At 42.6% G+C, this 20,619-nt stretch overlaps 1 protein-coding gene across 1 annotated transcript in view; it reads right to left on the bottom strand.

Moving 5' to 3' along the window:
- Nucleotides 1-404: 404 nt before the first annotated feature.
- LOC6529427 (insulin-like growth factor-binding protein complex acid labile subunit) overlaps nucleotides 405-20,619 on the bottom strand; it is a 49,237-nt gene continuing 29,022 nt past the window's right edge. The window contains exons 4-15 of the mRNA XM_002090395.3: nucleotides 10,056-10,188; nucleotides 8,164-8,364; nucleotides 6,737-6,864; nucleotides 5,849-5,992; nucleotides 5,671-5,775; nucleotides 5,476-5,602; nucleotides 5,176-5,372; nucleotides 4,903-5,058; nucleotides 3,708-3,854; nucleotides 3,400-3,562; nucleotides 2,831-2,962; nucleotides 405-1,868 (exon numbers count right to left, since the gene is read on the bottom strand). Coding sequence (XP_002090431.1) covers nucleotides 1,270-1,868; nucleotides 2,831-2,962; nucleotides 3,400-3,562; nucleotides 3,708-3,854; nucleotides 4,903-5,058; nucleotides 5,176-5,372; nucleotides 5,476-5,602; nucleotides 5,671-5,775; nucleotides 5,849-5,992; nucleotides 6,737-6,864; nucleotides 8,164-8,364; nucleotides 10,056-10,188 — 2,232 coding nt within the window. The 3' untranslated portion in view covers nucleotides 405-1,269. The remainder of the gene's footprint in view (nucleotides 1,869-2,830; nucleotides 2,963-3,399; nucleotides 3,563-3,707; nucleotides 3,855-4,902; nucleotides 5,059-5,175; nucleotides 5,373-5,475; nucleotides 5,603-5,670; nucleotides 5,776-5,848; nucleotides 5,993-6,736; nucleotides 6,865-8,163; nucleotides 8,365-10,055; nucleotides 10,189-20,619) is intronic.

The following is a 20,619-nucleotide window of genomic DNA, read 5'->3' on the forward strand; positions in this document are numbered from 1 at the left end:
GCAATCAGCAACAATAGCAATCCGAGTGCCGTATCCTAGCCACCGCGGAAACGGAAGCAATTTTCATTTGCGTTGAGATTGGTTTTAGCCTGGTGTCGTCCTTGCGGTCGCTTAGGAAGCGCTGCTCCGTCTCGGCGGAAAATGAAGGGGCGGAAAATGGGCGAGGAGGGTTGGGTGGGGTCGGAAAAGCCAGCACATGCTCGGCGACATGTTACCAACATAATTTCAGATGCCACACAATGGGATAAGATAGATGGGGTGGCGCAGGGCCAAGAACGGAAAACCGCAAATGATGCAAGTGTGCAGTGCAGTAAATGTGAATTTTTATTAAATAAATTGCTCGCAGGAAGACCTTACCATTTTTGCGGATTCCATTTTTGGTTTCAAGAATGACACGTATCTCCTTTGGTTTCATAAACAGTCACACTTTATTATGGATTACGGTTATTGCTGTGTAAAATAAATACAATTTTCCGACTTAAGGATACGTGAAAATGCCAAGTTCTGTTATTGATTCGAGGGGAGAACCGAAAATCGTTTGGGCTTCTAGTTGGGTTTCATTCAAATGATTGCCGACTTTTGCTTCTTTTGCTTCTTATGCTGTTGGGTTTGAACAATATACTTTGACATGCCTTAATGCTAGTTCTATATAGGTTTTGTATGTGTCTTGGAAATCTATGCCACTAACTACGTGCTATATTTATGTTTACTTTTAAATTCTCAAACAGCGGCTGCTCAATTTTGAATCGCATTGGCCAAATATACAAGTTTCTCTTTTATCGCTTACAGATTTTACACTTAGTTTTTATGGTTCGCTTGCCTTAATACTTATTTACAGAATACGCTCGGTTTTATCACATTTGAAATGTGTCGAAATGAATCGTGTGTTATACTTTACTTAAATTTAGACCAACTTTATATACAGATGCGCATATAAAAACATTAAAATTAAGTTATAAGTATCTTAGTGAAACACTGGTAAAGTTCGTTAATTGTGAAAATGGCAGTATGGAATATTGGCGTATTCCTTCGGGGAAAGGCCAAATTTGATGATGATCGTCTGGAGTGATTAATGAACTTAATTGCGAACTCAAATCCTAATTACTGCACTTCAATGTGACCCCGCATGGCCATTAATTATACGCCCCGTCGTCCTGTTGCAAACTGCAAATCCAACTCTCCGGCGACTTACGTCGGTGTCGTGCCAACTGTTTGCTGGGCAAACTTCGTAGCTGATGAGGACGCGGTGGCTTCCGATGGGCCCCTGGGTCAGTTAACGCTGACCAGCGGCTCCAGCGTGCTGCTCAGATGGACCAGCTGCTGCTGCACCTCCCGCAAGCTGGCCAGGCTGCCGTCCATCTGGTGGTGGTGCTGTTGTGGTGGTAGCGGTGGTGGGGGCAGGACCACAACCACAGCCTCGGCGGGAGTGGGTGTGGGCGTGGGCATGGGCGAGTGGGAGTGGGAGGGGGCTCCTGGCGGGATAACAGTCGCCGCCGCTGCCACAGCTGCCAGGGTTGTAGCCGAGCTCGGCGAGTGAGACACACTGTACATCAGGCTGCCCATATTGGGATGCGGATGCTGCTGCGGAGGTGGTGGTGGTGGTGGCATCAGCTCGTCAATGGTGCAGACGCGATCGTCCACGGGAAAGGTGAAGTTGATTTCCTTGCCCTTGTCCTCGGAGACTCCGTGAACGGGCGTGCTGCCGTTGGCAGGACTTAAGCTCAGGCTCTGTCCATTCGTCTTCGGACCATTTGGTGCAGCCGGGGAGGTGGCCAGGGTCAGCGTGGTCGTCGTGGTGGGCGAGTTGCCATTGCCCAGCGTTGTAATCGTGGTCGCCTCCAGATTTTTTTCCAGGCACTTGCTCTCGCCTGGGGAAGGCAGAATAAAAGGAAAGGGAGGAGAAACAAATGAGAACCAGCTATGGAATGGCGGTTCCTATCAAGATGCCTTTCAAAAACTAAATTGGTACATATATAGTTATTAAAGCTCTTATATACTCGATCAAATTTTAAAACATACATATAAAAACAAGATTCATTGAATCACACTTTTTTAAAATTAACATAAAGTTCAATAATATTTTAGTTTCAGTATTGGTTATTTTTAATAATTTTTTTTACAGTGCCGTTGTGCAAACTGGGACAGCGAAAGGCTTCGGCGGCGTCACAGTTTTGCACATTTTTTCTGAAGAACTCCACGGGTTGTATGGGTAGGGCTAGGAGTTTTTGTCAGCTACCAGCTGAAATTTTTGACTATTTTTTTCCGTTTTCCCTGCCCGTTTATCGTGGGAATCGAATTTTTGTGTGCGGCAAAAAGTTTTCGTTGTGGCTGGGCGACTGGTTCTAAGGCCATTTCATTGTTTGTGCAGATATGCTACAATTGCGTAAATTCAGAAGTTTGGTTTTGTTTTCTTTTTGCCGACCCTCTGGTCCTTTTTTTCCATGTATTTCGGCAAGGTTTCCCTCGAGTGCGTTCTGCTGAATGGCGGATGCCCGAAGGCCAACTTCAGGTGAGCACAAACATTAGCGCCGGCGGAACTTGGTCAGTGTGAAATTTATTTATTCCCACATTACGCTGGGAGTGGGAAGCGAGGTGCTCGGCATAATGAAGCACGTCCTTGTAATTAATTAAGTGCGGCGACTTTTTCCTTTATTTTTAATTTGGTGAATCATGCGCGTGCCAGTATCCGGCACATAAATTTCCGGATGTCGTTTTCCCCATTTTTACTTCTGCGCCTGCACTTGGCAATTTTCCCAGAGTTCGGGGCTTAAGACACCTCATCATCCCGAACTGCAATTAAATTTAAATTCAGGTACTAATCTGTACTTACTGCCATTCAGGTGGTCCTCCCTCGTGTAGTAGCGAGCCCGATTTTTCGAAAAGCAGGCAACCAAGGATAGTATAATGACGGCAATTAGCACAAAGATGATGCCACCCAGAATGGCCAGAGTATTGAGACCACCTGTCGGTTAATTAGCAGAGATTTAAATGTTAACGTAACTGCGTTTGCATTTTAAATACTCTTTTTAATTGTATTAGATGTAATGTACAACAAGATGGAGAGCTGAAGTCGACTATAAGGGACCTGTTTCCCGCACTCCCTGCTGGGGACATGGAGGTAAGTAAATCGACTGTTTCTGAAAGTGAACAAAAGCTCCACCTAGCGGTATGTAATGGAATTTCTTTTAACTGTTTTACAAATGGATAGTAAACAAGTAACACATTTAAGCAATATTCCCGAAAAGATATTATTTAAGAAATTAATCTACTATTTGATAGCAAGACCTTTACAAATTTCTGACTCGATTGTTTACATATTTACTTCCACATACTTTATGAAAGTACGTGCACCAAACTAATTTGATACCATGAAATATGTATTCTGTATTATGACCTTACCGTGCTCAAGAAAGTTATATGATGTGCTTGCTGCGTTCTGCTCCTCGTCGGTGATGAAAGTCAAGCACGTGTGCAGCCCGTTGATATCCAAATTATTTATTTCTGCGCCTCGTAGGCTCTTCGGCAGAAAGCAAATGGGGTAGGTGTCCCATTTCCACTGAAGCTGCAAGGATGAAAGCGAAAGTGAATGAGATCATGGTCGTGTTGGAAGACGTCATCAATCAGCAACTACTTCGACGAAACCTAATTGAAATTGAATTTTCCCTGCCGATAGCATTTATTTTGTTTGCAACTGCATTTTCACTTACTTGGCGCACGACATTTATTAATTTCCCCATGTGACACTCGTCGCATATCAAAGGATTGTTGTCGAGTCGCACGTTGCGTATGCCTTGGATCCTGAGGGCCGTGTCCTCGCTGATGCCGTGTAATTGATTCCGAGATAAGTCTAAAAACTGTTGGCGAACAGGGGCCGGGAAAATGGCCAGAAAAGTTCAATTAAAAGTGCATTTCAAGAGGATGGACAAAGGGGAGTGGTTGGTAGACAAAAGTTTAATTTTTATTGAAAAACTCTTCCGTTTAAATGACAATTAGCTTAGGAACACGCATGGCAACACTCAGAGATTAAGCTTACCCCAATTTTAGTTTTTGTATACCAACTGCATGTATTAATAATTATTAAGATCTTTAGAAACTAATTGTATTTTAAAAACCGTCATCTTTAAGCTCATAATAAATCCCTGTTGAAATTTTAACTAGTTCACCCAACGCGAAGAAATTATTTATTCCTGTGTGGAAGACTCTGAGAATCAAGCAAAACAATTTGGTAATTTTTGGGCCAGCCACAATAACAGTAGCCAAATGGCTTGAGTGAAGTGTATACACAATTAAATTCAATTAAAATGAAAGGCTTAATGGCTATAAAATGATTGTTGTTGCTCGGGCTGTTGATGCTCCTGCAGCTTTTGTTGTTGCCCAATACATTTGCCATAGAAAGCGGCAACAATAACAGAAAACTCGATGGCAGGACTGTGGCAACAATGGATCCCCAGCTCGGCACCGAAAACAATCCGCAAGCAGAGTGCAAGGACACCAGTTGGTTGGATATAAATTGGAGTGTAAAAAAGGAGCTAAAGAAGAGAGCCTGACTGACATGGGGCACGTACAAAAACCAGGGTGACATACAGACGGATGGGACATGATCCTCCCGGCTGGTAAACGGAATAAGGCCACGGCTTTGGCCCGTTGTCAGAAATGTATAAACAGAAACGGCAAACGGCAAACGCTAACGAAAACTGCAAATATCTCTTCCACCACCCTCAATGCCAGTGATGGTACCTGGCTGCTCGAGCTTCCCTCAATGCATTACAATGAAATATTCTACAAATTGGCCAGGAGGAATCAACAGTCCAGGATGCAGGACAATAGATCTCGGGGACAAATGTGTGCGGCATTCCAGGACGAATTATTGCCTAGGTCCTGCATCTGCTGTGACTGACTTACCTCCAGTTCTCGACACGGATCGATGACCTCCAATGCCGTGTTGTTTAAGGAATTGCCGGAGATATTGAGATATCTCAGCTGCTTGAAGGGATGCAGCAGGCCAATGGGCATTGTGCCCATGTCCGCAATCGCCAGGTGAGTTAGCTGGGGAATGAGCTGAAAAAATAGTTTGGAACAGGTATAGAAAATAATAAATCAATTGCCTATGCATGGCATTTTTCCGGACTATGAAATAAATATTTTAATCTGTAGCAATTCAAAAGGCCACCTCACCTCAAAGGTTTCTCTCATCTCCCTGAGATCCATCAGCACATTGCCACTTATGTTGAGCGTCAGTAGGTTGCTCAGACTTCTAATGGACTGCGGCTCCAGCCGAACCAGTTTGTTGTAGGACAAGTCTAGGAAGGTCAAGTTGGTCAGCTGTAGAAACGAGTCATTGGGTACTTTGGCCAACCGATTATACGACAAATCTAAAGTGGTTTCAGCAAAAAAAACCCAAGAAAAAGATGGCAAGTATAAAGCAATTTAGAGTTTTTAAAAGACCGTCGCGGAGTGAGTATAATGATGACGCACCCAAATGATTAAGACTCTTCTGCATGCGAAAGAGTTGGTCCACCACCACGGACAATTGATTGCCATCCAGCAAAACTTTGGTTAGTCGCTTCACATCACGGAATTCATCCTTGTCGAGAAACTTGAACTGCGCGAAAGAAAAAATAATTGGAAAAACTCTTTTGCGAGGGACAAATAAATGTGGCCGAGACAAACCTCGTTGCGTCCCAAATCCAATTCGCTTAAAAGCGGCAATAAATTGTACATCTGCGGATTGATTTTTTTCAACTGGCAATTGCGACACTTGAGCACTTTGAGTTCCTGCGACAAAACAAATCATCAAGTTTCGCTGCCATAACAAAAGATTAAACATTTGTATTTGTAGACGACTCACCGGCACATCGCGAAACACATCCGGCTGTAAATCCTGCAGCGGATTTCCGCTAAGGTCCAGATACTTGAGTCTACTCAGCATAAAGAAGTTGCGCTGCACGAGCTCCACAATCGAGTTGTCGGCCAAATTAAGGCGACGCAGATCCTTTTCGGTTAAGAGAAGCAATTTAGCAAGTTTATTACGGCACGCACTGAATTAACAATGTTTTATGATCAGGCACTGCAGCTACGGCTAATAATTCATAAATCAGGCAAATATTACCGGGTCCCGGAAACTGCCAAAAAAGTTGCAAACGCTGCACTGGCTTTTCCTGGCAGGGGGCGGTGTGGGAAAGCGGAAAAGTGGAAAAGTGGCAAAGGGAGGCGGTAGAGGAAGTAACTGGGGAGCAGTGCGCAGTGCAAAACAAAATCGAAAGCACATTGAAGACAACGAAACTAACTTCTGTGCACTTGCACTTCCGCCGGCTGCCGGGAAAATTGGGAAAAGTGGACCAGGAGAACTTGAATTCAAGCACGTAGAACTTTCTTCTTTTTCGTCCCAAAAAGTAGTCAACAAATTTGCAGCTGCAACAAGGCTATTAAAAATGCCACACAATTTATTACATGAAGGCCAAATGCAATCAGCTTTGAGACTAAGACTGACAAACTATTGCTTCATACATGCTTATCGGAAATTTACGACTCATTCATAAAATCGGAGATTGCTATTGCTCCCTCCCTACGTGCACAAAAATTCCTTACTGAATAAGCAATCTCCCTGTTATTCCTGGTTGTAATTAAACACCTATATGGGTAACATAAGGATATTCAATTTTAAGCACCGCACAACAGCAACAGATGCAAACATAAGGCTATCAATCTATCAATCAAAAGTATGTTATGTACTTACTGTCAAATGGCGAAACGTTGAACTGGCCATGCGTAAAACTTTATTTTTTGATAAGTCCAATTCCAGTAGATTATCCTGTCCTCGAAAGTTATTCTCTGTGATGTTGGTTATATTGTTCTTGGACAGGTCTGCAACAGAAATTAATAGTGGCATGTATTTTATTGTCAGTTTTCTACCAAAATCAATGCGTCAGGACAATACGAATGAGCAATATGAAAAACTATGAATGCAAAAATGCATTTAACCCGGTTTTCTAGATAAAACGTATTTAAACAGCGCAGTACTCCCTTAGTTTTGACGCAGTTTAAATAAAGGCATTACACATACGCCCCATTGTCTAGCAAAAAACCAGTGGTAACCACGCCCCCTTAAACATTCTGCAAAATTAATTTAAATAGAAATAGGAAAAGGAACAGCCAAGCCAAGCCAAAAGAAATGCCAATTGTTCCGTGCTGCTCTTTGCTGGCAGACCGGAAAAAATCCTTAACTGCAGTGCAACTCTGTTTTTGTAGCTCGTGAAACTCCTGACAAGCGAATGAAACACCAATGGCTGAGGGGGCCGAGCCAAAAAAATAAGATCCGAGCATGTAAATAATTGGAGGGCAGTACCATGGCTGTAAACCGCCAGCAGGGGGCGCTACGGCACACATAAAGCACAAATAAACAAGTTTAAAGCCCCAACGATATCGAGCATTGCTTTCGTTGGCTTTACACTTGCTTTCTGCCGCCACCAGTCCAATCCTCTTTTATTTTTATTTTTCGGGCGCTTTCTGCTGTTTGGCGCATCAATTTCAATTTTATTGACAAGACTACAAGCGTTTGGCAGGCTGAAAGCGAAGTTTCATTACTCTTTTATGTAGATTTTGTACCATCTTTGCAAACCCGATTTCGCTGCACAAAGGATTCTTTTCTATAATTCGGATGTTAAAGTGTACTAAAGTTAATTAACTTTTAGCCAGTATAAATAAGAATGGAGTTAAAGCTGTTATATAAACTTGCATCTTAGTTAATGTGCTTGTAGTCAATTAAAATGAATTATAAAGTGATTTGTAAACAAAAAAGCTCGTCGAATTATGAATGAAAAATGAGAGCTGATGAAAAATGTGGAAGACCCAGCCGAACATTTTAAAATCAGCGTTATCCTGCGCTGTCCTTTCTCGGCCTGCTCATTTAACGTCGTGCGACGCGTCCGCTCCTTTATTTGCCTTTTCGTTTGCGTTTCGCATTTTACGAGGCTGCAGGACAACCGCATCGCTGTTATTCCACCCGCTCCTTTTTCTTCCGATTGCTTCGTATTATTTGCATATCAGCGAGTGGGGTTTTAAGAGCGCGCAGCTGCTTAAATTGAAATCGCTGCCCCCTTTTGAAATTATATGTTCAGGCTGAATTTAAGAGACTCCGCGCTCGTAAAGGCATTGATTACTCACCTAATATCCGCAGATATTTGAGGCCCCAAAACGACTCCGCGCCTATTGCCGGCAGATTGGAGTCAGTGATGCGAAGGATCTCCAGTTTCATGAACTGCCTCAGGGCTGGTCCGATTGTAATGGAATTCCGGGGTCCTCGGATGATAATAACCTTAACATCGGCGTCCAACTCATTTGGCGACAGCAGTGAATTCAAGCCTCCTGTAAAATAAACAATAAAACCACAACAGTTAAAAGTAGTTGAGGTCAAGTAGTTATGTCAAGGACACTTGAACTAATTTTATGCAGCCGACGGTTGTTTGGCGGACTTTGCAGAGAGATCTGTGCTCTGTCTTTTAATTTTAAATTGGGAAATATATTTATTAAAGTATTTAATTTATCAACATTTTTATTGCCTGCGGATTTTCCTAACAAGTGCCTCTAACTATTTTTGAAAATATTTTATGAATTACTTTTTATGGAATTATCATTAACTTTTCCATGTTCCTGTCCTGGCCAACAAGATCATTAATTGCATCCCCAGGGGAGTCCGCCTTGTATATTTGTATGCCAACAATGTCGGTCATCTATTTAGAATTTGCCGAGTAACTGCGAGTAGTATACAACCAGGCAAACGGATCCCAGTCACCATTAACATCGCATTTGTATGCAGCACAATTTTTACTCTCCGCTCAGTTTCATTGTGTTTTTCGGTGGGGCTTCGGATCTGGGCTTTATGCACTTTGCATTTTTCGTGGCCGTGCTCTATGGGCATGTGAATGTCTAAGGGACGAAGTTTCACTATAATGCCCTCATTGTATTCATATTCGACGGGGTTGGCGGTTGGGGGTTGAGGGTTGGGGATTGGGATTGGGATCTTGTTGCTGCAGCGGTTTTATGTTGGCTGAGCACGCTGCGGGAATTTTCATAAAAATGCTGAGCATTAACACTGATTGTAACATATTTTAACGCGCGCACCCAGTTTTATTTTGTTGTCCTCATTCTGTTTTTATTTTTCCTCATTTTTGTTCACGAGCTTTTTGTTGGGCTAAGAGATAAGGGTTGCTCATTAGCTTAGCCGCGGAAATTCTAACAAATTGCAGCTTAGAGCAAATTAGTCGAATTTATTACCGAGGTTTTTGCAGCGTTTATTTAATCCTATTAGAATAAACTTTGTACAAAACAATATTTTAACCATGTACCTTGATTTCAATCTAAAAACATACGTCATAAGTTCCCACGTTTCTCTTTGATTTTAAGCTGGCTCTTCTACTTGTAAACTTGAGGACTTTAGTTTGCCAAATGTACGCAAACACTTAAAGCTTTTTTCCATGGGTTTATTTCAACACGATTAAATATAAATTTCGTTTTCCAATTCCATTTCTGGTGCTAGATCTAATCCAGTGCAATTATTAAAAGCCCAACAGTTTTTGAAATTAAATTAAAACGACGGAAGCATCACATTCAAAGCAATTCGAGGACTTACTATATGTGAGTGCTGTCCAAACAAGCGTTAAATTGAAATTATAGATTTTTGGGGGCGAAAAGCAGAGGAGCAGATGAGCTGGTAGGGGAATGGGGAATCGAAGTAAAAAATTCCCCAGCCACAGCGACGACGGCAAATGACAGTTGAACAAATTGAAATTGTCAGACATTTAAGGGAAATAAATGGCGAGCTTTAAAAGTAATGTCCGGGGAAATCCCCACATCCGTAGATTGCGTGTGAGCAGGGCATTTTCGCATCACTGCTGGATGTGTAATTATGATAGTATCCAGCAGAGAACACCTTATCGGTACTCAAGAAAACCTCCTTCTTTTTCTTGCATAATTTCCCAGCATTAAGTGGGGTTTTTCCAGCTTTCACGCACCCTTACCGTATCGGTTCCGCCTTTTGCATTTATTGCGCCACTTACCTTTTGTGCAGATGGCCTGATAACGATCCAAGTCGTCCATGCTGCATTGGCATTCAGTGGGGCATTTCCTCCTCGTATTGCTGAACATGGCCGGCATTATGCACAGGCTGAACAGGAGCCACTTGAAAAGCATCTGTCAAGGACGAGCCGCAGAATGGAAAGGGAGAAAAATAAATGGAGTTAGTTTAGCATCTCAGTCGGTGGTTAGTGAATGCAATTAGTGGTGGCCTGTTATGCTAAAAGCTAAAGAGTTCAGCAACATTTTCTGGAGATTAGAATATTAAAATGATTATTTAAAACGCTTTTGCACTCGATTTGGGGTTTCCTTTTTTTCAAACCTCAAGTCCCAACGAATGCTAAAACATTCCTCTAATTATCCCTAATTCAATTACATTGCTCGACTATTGAACGACTTGCTGAACTAGTTTACGGTTTCACCTCTGCCCTTCCTGCTTTCAATTGCCGCAGCTGCTAATCTATATATAAAACCACGCAGCCACATACTCCACCTAACAGCCACCGCAGACCCATTCAAATTGAAATCAACGTGGTGTCACATGTTGACATGGTTTCAGCTGCTCCGCCAGTTGTTTTTGCACTATACTATATTTTTTGTTTTAAGTTCAGTGGTTTTGTTACATACTTTCGTTTTGTTTGGCTCGGTGTGTGTGTGTATGTGTGTTTGGTTTGGGGTGTGTGTGTTGCGTATACGCCGTGTTGACCTCGGTGATTTGTGGTCGCCAGCAGCAGGACACTAGGACACAAGCACGCCGTGGCCAGCGATAAACTGTGGCGCTGGTCCCGTGGTCTCGAGGTCCCGATGCAGTCTAACAGGCCAACGTGCTGCATAAATTAGCCGCAGCACATTGCGGTTGCAAAACAACAGAAAAAACAAACTGAAAATCAAAGATTACAGTGGGAAATGCGTCGGGAAGCTACACAGAAACAAAAGCAAGGACGGGTACTTTAATTTATAGTTAAAATGTTATAAATTCATGAAAAAGTTGACTTATTTCTCTAGTTTTTTTCATTAAATAATATCTAAATTATGAAATTATATTTCATGAGTCAACAGTTATTGACTGTCCATATTGTAGATATTGCATTATTAGAAAAGAGCACTTTCTTTCTGTGTGCCGTGTTAACCATTTCCAATTTGCTTAAAGGCCACGTCCGGCGAATGCATTGGAAAATTAAATTTCAGCTCAGGGAATTTTTGGCTTGGACGCGGCGGCTTTTCCTTGCAGACGTTTGCCGGGAACACGCGAAAGCAGAAGGATTTATGCGCAGCATACTTTTCATTTTACATATTTGCCTGGATCGCAGTAGTGGCTCTGCAGGATGCAGGCTGCTGGCTGCGATGGAGAAACGCAAAGAAAGAGTTGTCTGGCAACCGGCAACCGGCAACTTGACAGTTGCCGGCTCATAGTCGGCACCTTATGCATTGTGCTTGCCGGATTTGTTGTCAGGATATTGCCTCAGGGCCCGGCTGAGTAATATTGCCGCAAAGTTGGTGCGGTAAAAGTGAAAAATTGCGACAGCCTCCGCCGCAACTTCGGCGTCAGGACAGTTTTTTGCACTCAAGTCGGCGAAATGTTCCAAAGGAGCACACTCTGGGCTCTTTATTCGCACACTCACACCCAATTTAACATGGCACATTACTCACAATAAAGTTCCCAAAAATGCATTCAAAAATGTAGAAGTTTCGTGAAATACGCAGTGCAAGTGGCACCCTAGCTGAATATAAATTCTTTTTGCATGCGAGTTCCTCAAGGCGAAAATTTAAATTCAAATTGGGTGTCACACCTGGGAAATAATGTTGTGGATTTAGGGATAACAAATAAAAATTTAATCGCATTCTCGTGTTCTATGGCTTTTTGGTCCATAAAGTTTGCCGAACGATAGACATAGAAGAAATCAAAGTATCAAATGGAATATATGTATTTTAAAATACATTACTTGATTTTAAAACTTACTAGGCAACTTACTGCCTGGCAGCAGCAGCATACTTTGAAAGCCATAATCCCAAGCATTAGAAGAAGTTCACATTTAATGCAGAGCAACGTTTCCCAGAGCCAAAAACCAAAACTTAATCACTCTGTTTTCTGTTCTCAGTAAACCGGATTCGTTTGAAGATGGATGGCCAAAAATCAGCATCTGTCTGAATCGTTGGCCCACAAACTGGAAAGCGGATGGGGCCACACACTCAGGAGTAGAGCAACAAAGCAGCTGACGTCCTACACGCTCCACTAGGACTTTTGGGAAACTTTGCGCCGACTGCAGATGGCGCACGCGAAGTGGTCGAGTGGCGAAAAGTTGTGGTTCGCGGAGGCGGAATCCTGTCCTGAGTAGATGTTGATATCGGCTTTCAGCAGGGAAAACTGTTTGTTATTTAAACATTGGCAAATTTGTTTGGCACGCTGCCCACTTCGGAGGACAAACAGAAGGCTGGAAGAAGAGGCAAAGATGGATCAAATTGGAAAGGGGCTGGGCACAAAGTTACTCATACGCCTCTTGGAACAGCGCCGGATGTGGCATTTAATACGTTGCTACTTTTGTAATTGAATATGATAAATCAAAGGCAACTCAGCCCAGAAACACTGAGCTTAAGCCAAAACGGAAGTGGTTGGAGCATTCTTTTCTCTCGAATTACACACACAATAAACTCTCATTTGCCGGCCAACTGAACGGTATTAAATTTACTCAAATGAAGGAGGGGTTGAGCCAAAAAGCCGGTTCAGTTCAAAACCAAATAAATCTCAATTCTAGCCATGGGAGCGAAATCAAATTACGTTAAATTCCCGACAAGAGGCTAAGGTCCCCATAATACGAAACCAAAAAATAAGCATCTGGCATAACATTATGAATTATGCCCGATGGCGGGCGTGGCCGATTTGCGCCTTTCGCTGACCGACGAGGGCAACATTAAAATTCATGAACACATTTATTGCCAATTACTGCAAGGACCCGGACACGTTTCCTGCATATACGTGTACTATATACACGAACAGGACCGGCGAGCTGCCAATGAAGGCCAAAAATCGCAGGTCACAGCCACAAAGAAAATAAATTTCGGACTCCGTTTGGTGGGGATTTTTGTCGGCTGGCCTTGCCAAACGTTTTTTTTACTCCCCGCTCACATAAATTGATAAATTAGATTTACGCTCGAGAAATTATATTACAATATAATATATATTTTCGACCGAAAATTTGTTTTTTATTTTTTTGTTTTGGCCAGACCTTTTGCTTAACGCGCCACCAAATTATTTTAAAGCCCGCGTGTATTTCACGCATCAGTTTCTGATATTTCGACCTGACATTTAATTTATGGCTCTATACGTTCATTCATTTCTTTTTTATTGGCGGCGGCTTTTAAATTATGGCTATCATTTGCGCGGGCCGAAGTGGAAGTGCTGGGTGATTTACTAATCATAAAACTGTTGATTTGGAAATTTTATCAAAAAAATGGTATTCAGCTGCAGTTTTATACGGCTGCCATTTGTTGCCATACTTTGGATATTTATTTCACTTCAAAAGTATTTCGCAAGCAAAAGCGACTTAAGCAAGGGTTAAAAGAATATTTCAAGCTCGGTTGATGTTAATCGTAAACCACTTGAATATTTAGCACTTTCGTTTTGCTCGGCAAATTAAGCCATTTGGAATCCTTACGTGTGGCGAATTCAACAAACATTCTTATCAATTTCCAGCCGCAAATTCGAGGTTCGCGACTACCAAGTAAGCTGCCGGGATTGAGCAAAGTGGCGATGGCGATGCGTGATTATGTCCAGCAGGAATACACTTAGCAAAATTGTTCAAAAATAAAGTACACATTAAATTAGAGGCAAAAAATATTAGTATTCTTGTACTTATTTATTTGTATTCTTTTGAGGCTTGATCCGAGAAACCGTATTTAAATCTAAAGTATAGATTCATCTTTCTGCGAAGTGTAGCAGGCCATGGAGAAGCAGCTCCACCACAATGATAGACACAATGCTGCATGGTCACGAAAGTGTTCCTGGCTGTCTGCCTTCTGCCAGCCTGCCGAGGGCATGAAGGACCTGAGCGATTAGTTGCAGGACGTGCGGTGCATGAGAGCGAGGAGTGTGCCATGTCCTTGGAGAGGGATCCGGATCAGGAACAGGACCTGGACTTGGAATTGGCCACGTGCTGTATGTTGGCCAAGCACATCGCATGCCGCCCGCCCATAAAGCTAAGCCCAGAAAACCGCCGAAGAGCTTTAAGCCACGTCGACCGCTTGGTGACCTTCTAGGGGATTTACATGAGAAAACCAAATTGCCGTTTATGGATACACTGGGATACATCTGTATCTGGGCGATATTGGAATGGAGAGACAGAATGAGAGAGAGACCCCTCTCACACACGTGTAATTGTTCTTTACAAGCCAATGGCACGTCCTCCGCGTCCTCGGTCTTGGGTGCCACTTTCCTACAAAAATAACGTATTTTCCTTGATTTATTTTCACACTCAAATGTGAGAATTTTCATGTAATTGCCCTTGTGTGGACACCAGCAAATTCATATAAAATTGCCAGGATAACCTCTGGGTGTGTGCAATCAGCTGCAGATTTTGTCGCTTGTTTTTTTGGGTCATTTGGTCAATGCGATTAGTTTCGGCCACACCCACAGAGCCCGCAGACGGTCTTTCTTTGTGTGCATGTGTGAGTTCATGTATCGGTGTGTGTGTCTGCGTGCTCTAGGCGGAAGTGCGGAGCAAACGAAGTAAATGGCGGAACGGGGGCAGGAAGCCAAAGCGGAGGGGATGGCATTAAGCTGACATTGGCCAATTAGGCACGGCAAATGAGCAGCAATCTTTTGAGGCAATGATGCCTAAAACAGGGATTAGTGTCCCCTTACTCTTGCACACCCACACCCACACTCACACCCACACGTACGCACACACCTTGACCACCGATATTGACAGCAGAAAAATGCACTTTACAACAAAATCTCGTTAACACAACCGCAATTAAATTAGGTTTAATGAAATCACTGGTTTCCATATGCTTAATTTTGCTAATCCCAAAAATTAATATAATTAACTTGAAACGCTTTTATGAGCAGCTAAATTATTTATTTTTGTAGTACTTTTTTAAATTAGCTTATGGTATTTTTTTCAGTGCAACCCTTTCTGCTTCCCTCCCTGAGATATTGATGCCAATTAGTTCTTCGCCCTTGTTGATCTTCAGCGGCATTAAAGAGCATTTCCGATGATTCCATTTACCTTTCACCTTCCCGGAATTCAGCAGCTGCGTGTGGTCAGCTTCTCTCAGCCGTCTTTACACAACTTGGGTCTTTAAGAACCCTTCACTTCCACTTACGGATACACTGTGTTATGTTTCACTTGGCCGAGCGTTGCAAGATATTAACTTTCAGCGGAGCCAAGCGACGTCGTCATCGTCTTGGCCGCGGTTTTCTTTCAGGCGGACACAAAAAAGACAAAAAATCACTAAAAGTGGGGCCAGTATATACAGAGTCATGGCACCTGTCCGGCTTTAGTTCGTACCTGAAGTCTGGTCATGGTCACAGTTACGGCTCCTTTTGTGCGCTTTGTTTGCCCTCTGATTGCATTTTTAACGCTTCACGCCGCGTGAGTGCATTGTTTTTGGCCCGCTTTCAGCCTCACCTTAATTGAATTGCAAATGCTGCAGAATGCTGCAGAAATGCTAAAGAAATACGCAGTGCACGAGGCACAGGATTATGGCGTACTAATAGCGCGTTGATTGAATTAAGGGATCTCCTCAAATGTTCTTCCTTCAGCCCGTTTAACTTTTAATTATCCAGGCACCTGGGCTCCCAACTCACTGATTTTAATGCACTTTATGTGCGGCAGGAGGAGCTTTAATTTAAAATGCACTTTAATTCCACTTAAGCTGACAGAGAACGCAACACGGAATTTATTTTTATTCAATTGCCAGCGGGCCGAATGAGTTTTAACAGGTAATTCCGTAAATGGTATAAATATTCGTTTGCGGTGAAGAAAATGTCATTGGATTTTGGCAAGCCCAAAGCTGGAACTTTCTCTTTTTCCTGCACAACAAAATAAAGTTGGACCTTTGGCGAAAGTTTTTGATTTGTCAGCTTTGCACTGGGCAAAGGCGCCAATTTGTCGATTACAAAGGAGTTCCAATCCTTAGATATTTCCCTGTTCCGTTTGAGTTTCCGTGGATAAACTTTTCGCTGGCCTTAAATTTCGTAAAGTATGTTTTCAATTAAGCTGCGGAGCCCAGATTCTTGAAGGGCACTCGAGACTGTCTGCGGATGCACAAAAGCCGTGGGGCAACGGCAGCCGAGGCAGAAGATGTTTCCATTTAAATTTATCATTTTTTAATGAGACTCTTAATTACAGACCGGGAAACCGGGAGGGAGAGATTCCCAAAAGGCACGTTACAAATAATGCTACAACGCTAATTGTTTCCGCTTGTTCATTTGGCCACCGCTCCCCACAAAACAACACTCACATACTCACACGAACACACACAAGCTCATTGTGGCAGGACCTGCAAAAGGACACAAAAGGAGCACGCTTGTGTGGCTGGTCCACAGGCTAAGTCCTCTATCTATTTGCTGCACATGCGACAGCCTCTTCATTAGATTCGTCTAATTTAACTGATTTGAGTCACTCCAATTAAATCACAGACTTTAAGTTGGATGGCTTTTGATGGTCTGGAAACAGACATCGAGACTTCTGTCTCTTAATGGTTAAGTCAAATGGCTTTCGATTCGTGGGTGGAAACTCATTCTTTGCTCGAAGGACAATTGAGAATGTCAAACATGGTATGCCTTTCACTGGCATATCTAAGTCAGGCATTTGGGACAAAAATAAACCTGTTAGTGTCAAGGCCGAATCCGAAGCTAAAATCTTAATGAATATTGATAGCTGACCCTGGGAATTATATTTAAAAGTTGAGATGTATTCCAAACGGTTTTCAGGGCTCGTAAAAGGAAAACTGATGTATTACCAAATAGTTTTAAAACAGATGAAAAGTTTAGTGAAAAAGTTTTTTTTTGATTTGACATTAAGTTGTGGTTGAAATTATACACTACAAAATTTTGGGAATGTAAAAGTAGTATAAACGTATTTATTTAATACAAACGATTTGAAAGTGTGTGAATTGATCCTGATCAAAAATATATTACGGCCGGAAACGCTTCCTTCTGCCTGTTACATTCTTTTCAACAAATCTAGTATACCCTTTCACTCTACGAGTAACGGGTATAATCAAGGGTTTTACTGGTGTAATTAAAAAATTTAAAAATATTACCACACCATCTTCTCTATTGCCCCCTTTAAAGCATAAGCCGTTGTTAAAAAAGCCGATTTCTTCATACCAAATTGCCATCCCTATTTCAATCTGTGACTCTTAATGGAATTGACTTGTTTAAACTCCATCAAATCAGGGTCTATCTTGACCCATCCTGCGACCCACTCAAAGCAAATGAAGCTGTTCCATTTCATCGCCACACGTTTCAATATTTATTATTGCCTATTGACACTGAACAGGACGATTGCCGTGAGTTGATGGCTCCTGGATGCCGAATGAAATGGAGACCACGAGTTCTCAAAAGCAGAGCAAACACATGCGGAATTTTGCGATGCGGAGGCCAGCGGTTGGGAGTGCCGAGCGCAAACATATTATTGACATTTTATGGTTGGAAATTCATGGAAAAACAATCAAAAGGGGTGAAGGGTGGCTGCTCAGCCCACGCACGGCTGAGATCCTGTGAAGGGAGTGCCCACTCCTGGCAATGGGCCACAAGTCGATTAACAGTTTGATTGAGTTTTCCTATATATCCGATGCGGTATTTGCGGTTGATGTGTTTAAAAGTCAATACAATGCGACACACCCTCATCCACACACATACACACACACACGGAAAACTGCACGGAAAAAGGGGCAAATGGTAACGAAAAATCTTAATGGAAAAATGCCTCGTAAAAATGTTATGCGGCAAATATTTGAGCGGCAAGAAAGCGAGTTGAGGTCCTGGCAATCGGAAAATGTAATTAAAAAGCCGCTCAGAGACGTACCCCTTTGGCAGAAGTTAAATGCGTCCGAGTGGCCTTCAGCTTTTGTTATAAATATTAAACGACGACACAGTCCAAGGATCCGTGGCCTCCTTTTTGCGCTCGGAAACGGGCCAAGTACTGCTTACCATTGCAAAATGTTTGCCAGTGATAAATTAACGCAGGCATTGACTGGAGCCACTGGGAACTGGGAGACGAAAAAACATATTTTCTTTTCACGTCAATTTGAACAAAATGCCAAACGCATGACCAAGGGCAGTGGGATGACAAAAAACAGGTCATCATCGGTTCACTGAATCTGCTGCTTTGCCCTGCTCTCGGTCCATCCTTCCGAAATGGATTGAAATAATAAGCCAGGGCAGCAAGTGGGGTAGTAAATTGATGAATGCAAATTTAAGAAGCATTTTCCCGATACACTCAATATTGCTTGCTTAGTTTTTAGGTGCGGGTGGACACCCAGAGTTCAATGAATTAATAACCATTTTGACAAGCACTCGCGATTGATCCGAATTGTGACAGACCGAGAATAAAGAGCAGGGACCCTGCGTCATTTATGGCATTTCAGATGAATAAATTAACGCCAACAAAATGATTAATGGGCTCAATTCAGCGGGAAAGTGGACAAAATACAATTTCAATAGCATTTACAAGTTCTTGAAAATTTCTGTAGATGGCTTCATTCATTTTCTATTAATTACTAATTATTATATTTATTTTATAATTATGATTATTATTCGAGTCTTAAGACTTATTATCACGCGACAAGTGTTTTCCGTATTACTCGTTTTGAGCGGACCTAACTTTCGATCGCACTACTAAAACAATTATTTAACTGTAAGCTGGCAGACGTAATGCGGACTTCAGAAAAAATCGTATTAATTAATGCTAGGTTATGATTAAGCGCAGGACCCTTTTCTTCCGCATCCGCTGGCTTTGATAACTAATTTACACACATTTATTAGTCGCTGTGCAGCTGGACAGATAAGCCGGGCCCGAAGGCCTGGTGAATGGTAAATGGCGAATAGCGAATGGTAAATGGCGGATGGCAGCGCGTTGCTCATACGCCATGTGGTGCCTGCGGTGTGCCAATAATGCTGGTGTCTGCTCTTCTACGTTTTCCCCATTGCGAGCGTGTGTCTGTGTCAAAGTGCGCATTTAAAGCTTTTGAGCTTAGATGGGAAATTCTCCCCGCCATTGTTCATCTCGCTTTTGGCTACTGCAATCTCAGATGCGCGACCGAATGGCAACAACCGCACCCCGGGATTCTCAATCCCTCCCCATTTCATCTACCCTACAGTTAAAGCGTCTTTAAACCGCTCAGTCGCCTAAGCTGGTTGCTCAAAGAATATCTCAGAAACTGGGGGAGAAAGTGTTAACAGCGCTGGCTGTAAACTGGCCCATTAACTAGCTGCTCGTTTTAATTAAAAACTACATTTCTAGTCCTTGCCGCTGTTTTTTCCTCCACTTTCGCTGTGCAGATTCCTTGAGCCAAAATGCTGTGATATATGCGTGTAATTTCGTTTTATGGCTCACTCGCACACACTCTCGCTTTATGAGCTATGGTGTTGCTGTTCGCATAATGATTAAAAATTCAATTTAGTCGACGCCCGAAATTAAATTATTTATGAGATGCTTGGCACACGAATGCGGGTCAGCGTGGGAGTATGTGATAAATGTGTCAGAGTTTAAAAATGGCAAATGCCTGGAGAGATAATAAAAGACCACGACAGCCTCATCGATTCAGCAAATTATTTCTCTTTCTTTGTTAATTAGAAAATGAGTGTTTTATCGACCCACTTTTTGTCATTGATTTACCACTAAAGCCACGGTATTTTTTCAAATGTGCTTTTCCTTTTCATTGTATAAAAGCTCATTAAACAATAAATTAAAACTGTTGCAAATTAATTACTTTACTCTGAAAAATCTGTATTGCCCTCTAAATTTCTTACTTGAAGCTTCAACTGACTCATTTTTCACCTGAAAAGCTACTGGGCAATATTTTCTAATTAGCAAAAAGGGATGCCAGAGTCTTGGAACTAAAGGCACGTGAGGAATCCGTGACGGTGGACTCACTCACTGTCTCTATCTCCATCTCCAAGGATGGGATGAGCCCTGTCTCTCTGCCCCTGTCACTGCTCATTTTCCGCTCACCAGTTTTCCGCCCTGCACCTCCCTTTTCCTCTTTCAACGGCATTGTTTGCATGCTTTTCTTGCTTTCCAGCGTCGACGTAAACTCATATACTCAAAGTCTTACACTCGGGGGCCTGCACTTCAGCTCATTCATCAGTCATTCAACGGCCACGGGAACACTGGCAGCCCAAACACAATCAAGGAGCCTCTCGCTCACGCCAAGGATGGCAACATGTTTTTGCAATTTACCGATTTGCGCTGTAACCGAGGCAGACAGGACTTTTTTCGTGCTCCATTTCCCGCCATCCCCACCGCCAACCCCCTTTTCAAGTTTTTCTTAGCCCAGCACAGAGTTGTGCTGCGTCTCCCCGATTTCCACTACTGTTCT

This window comes from Drosophila yakuba, chromosome 2R (genome assembly GCF_016746365.2).
Source record: "Drosophila yakuba strain Tai18E2 chromosome 2R, Prin_Dyak_Tai18E2_2.1, whole genome shotgun sequence".
Classification (NCBI taxonomy): Eukaryota; Metazoa; Arthropoda; class Insecta; order Diptera; family Drosophilidae; genus Drosophila; species Drosophila yakuba.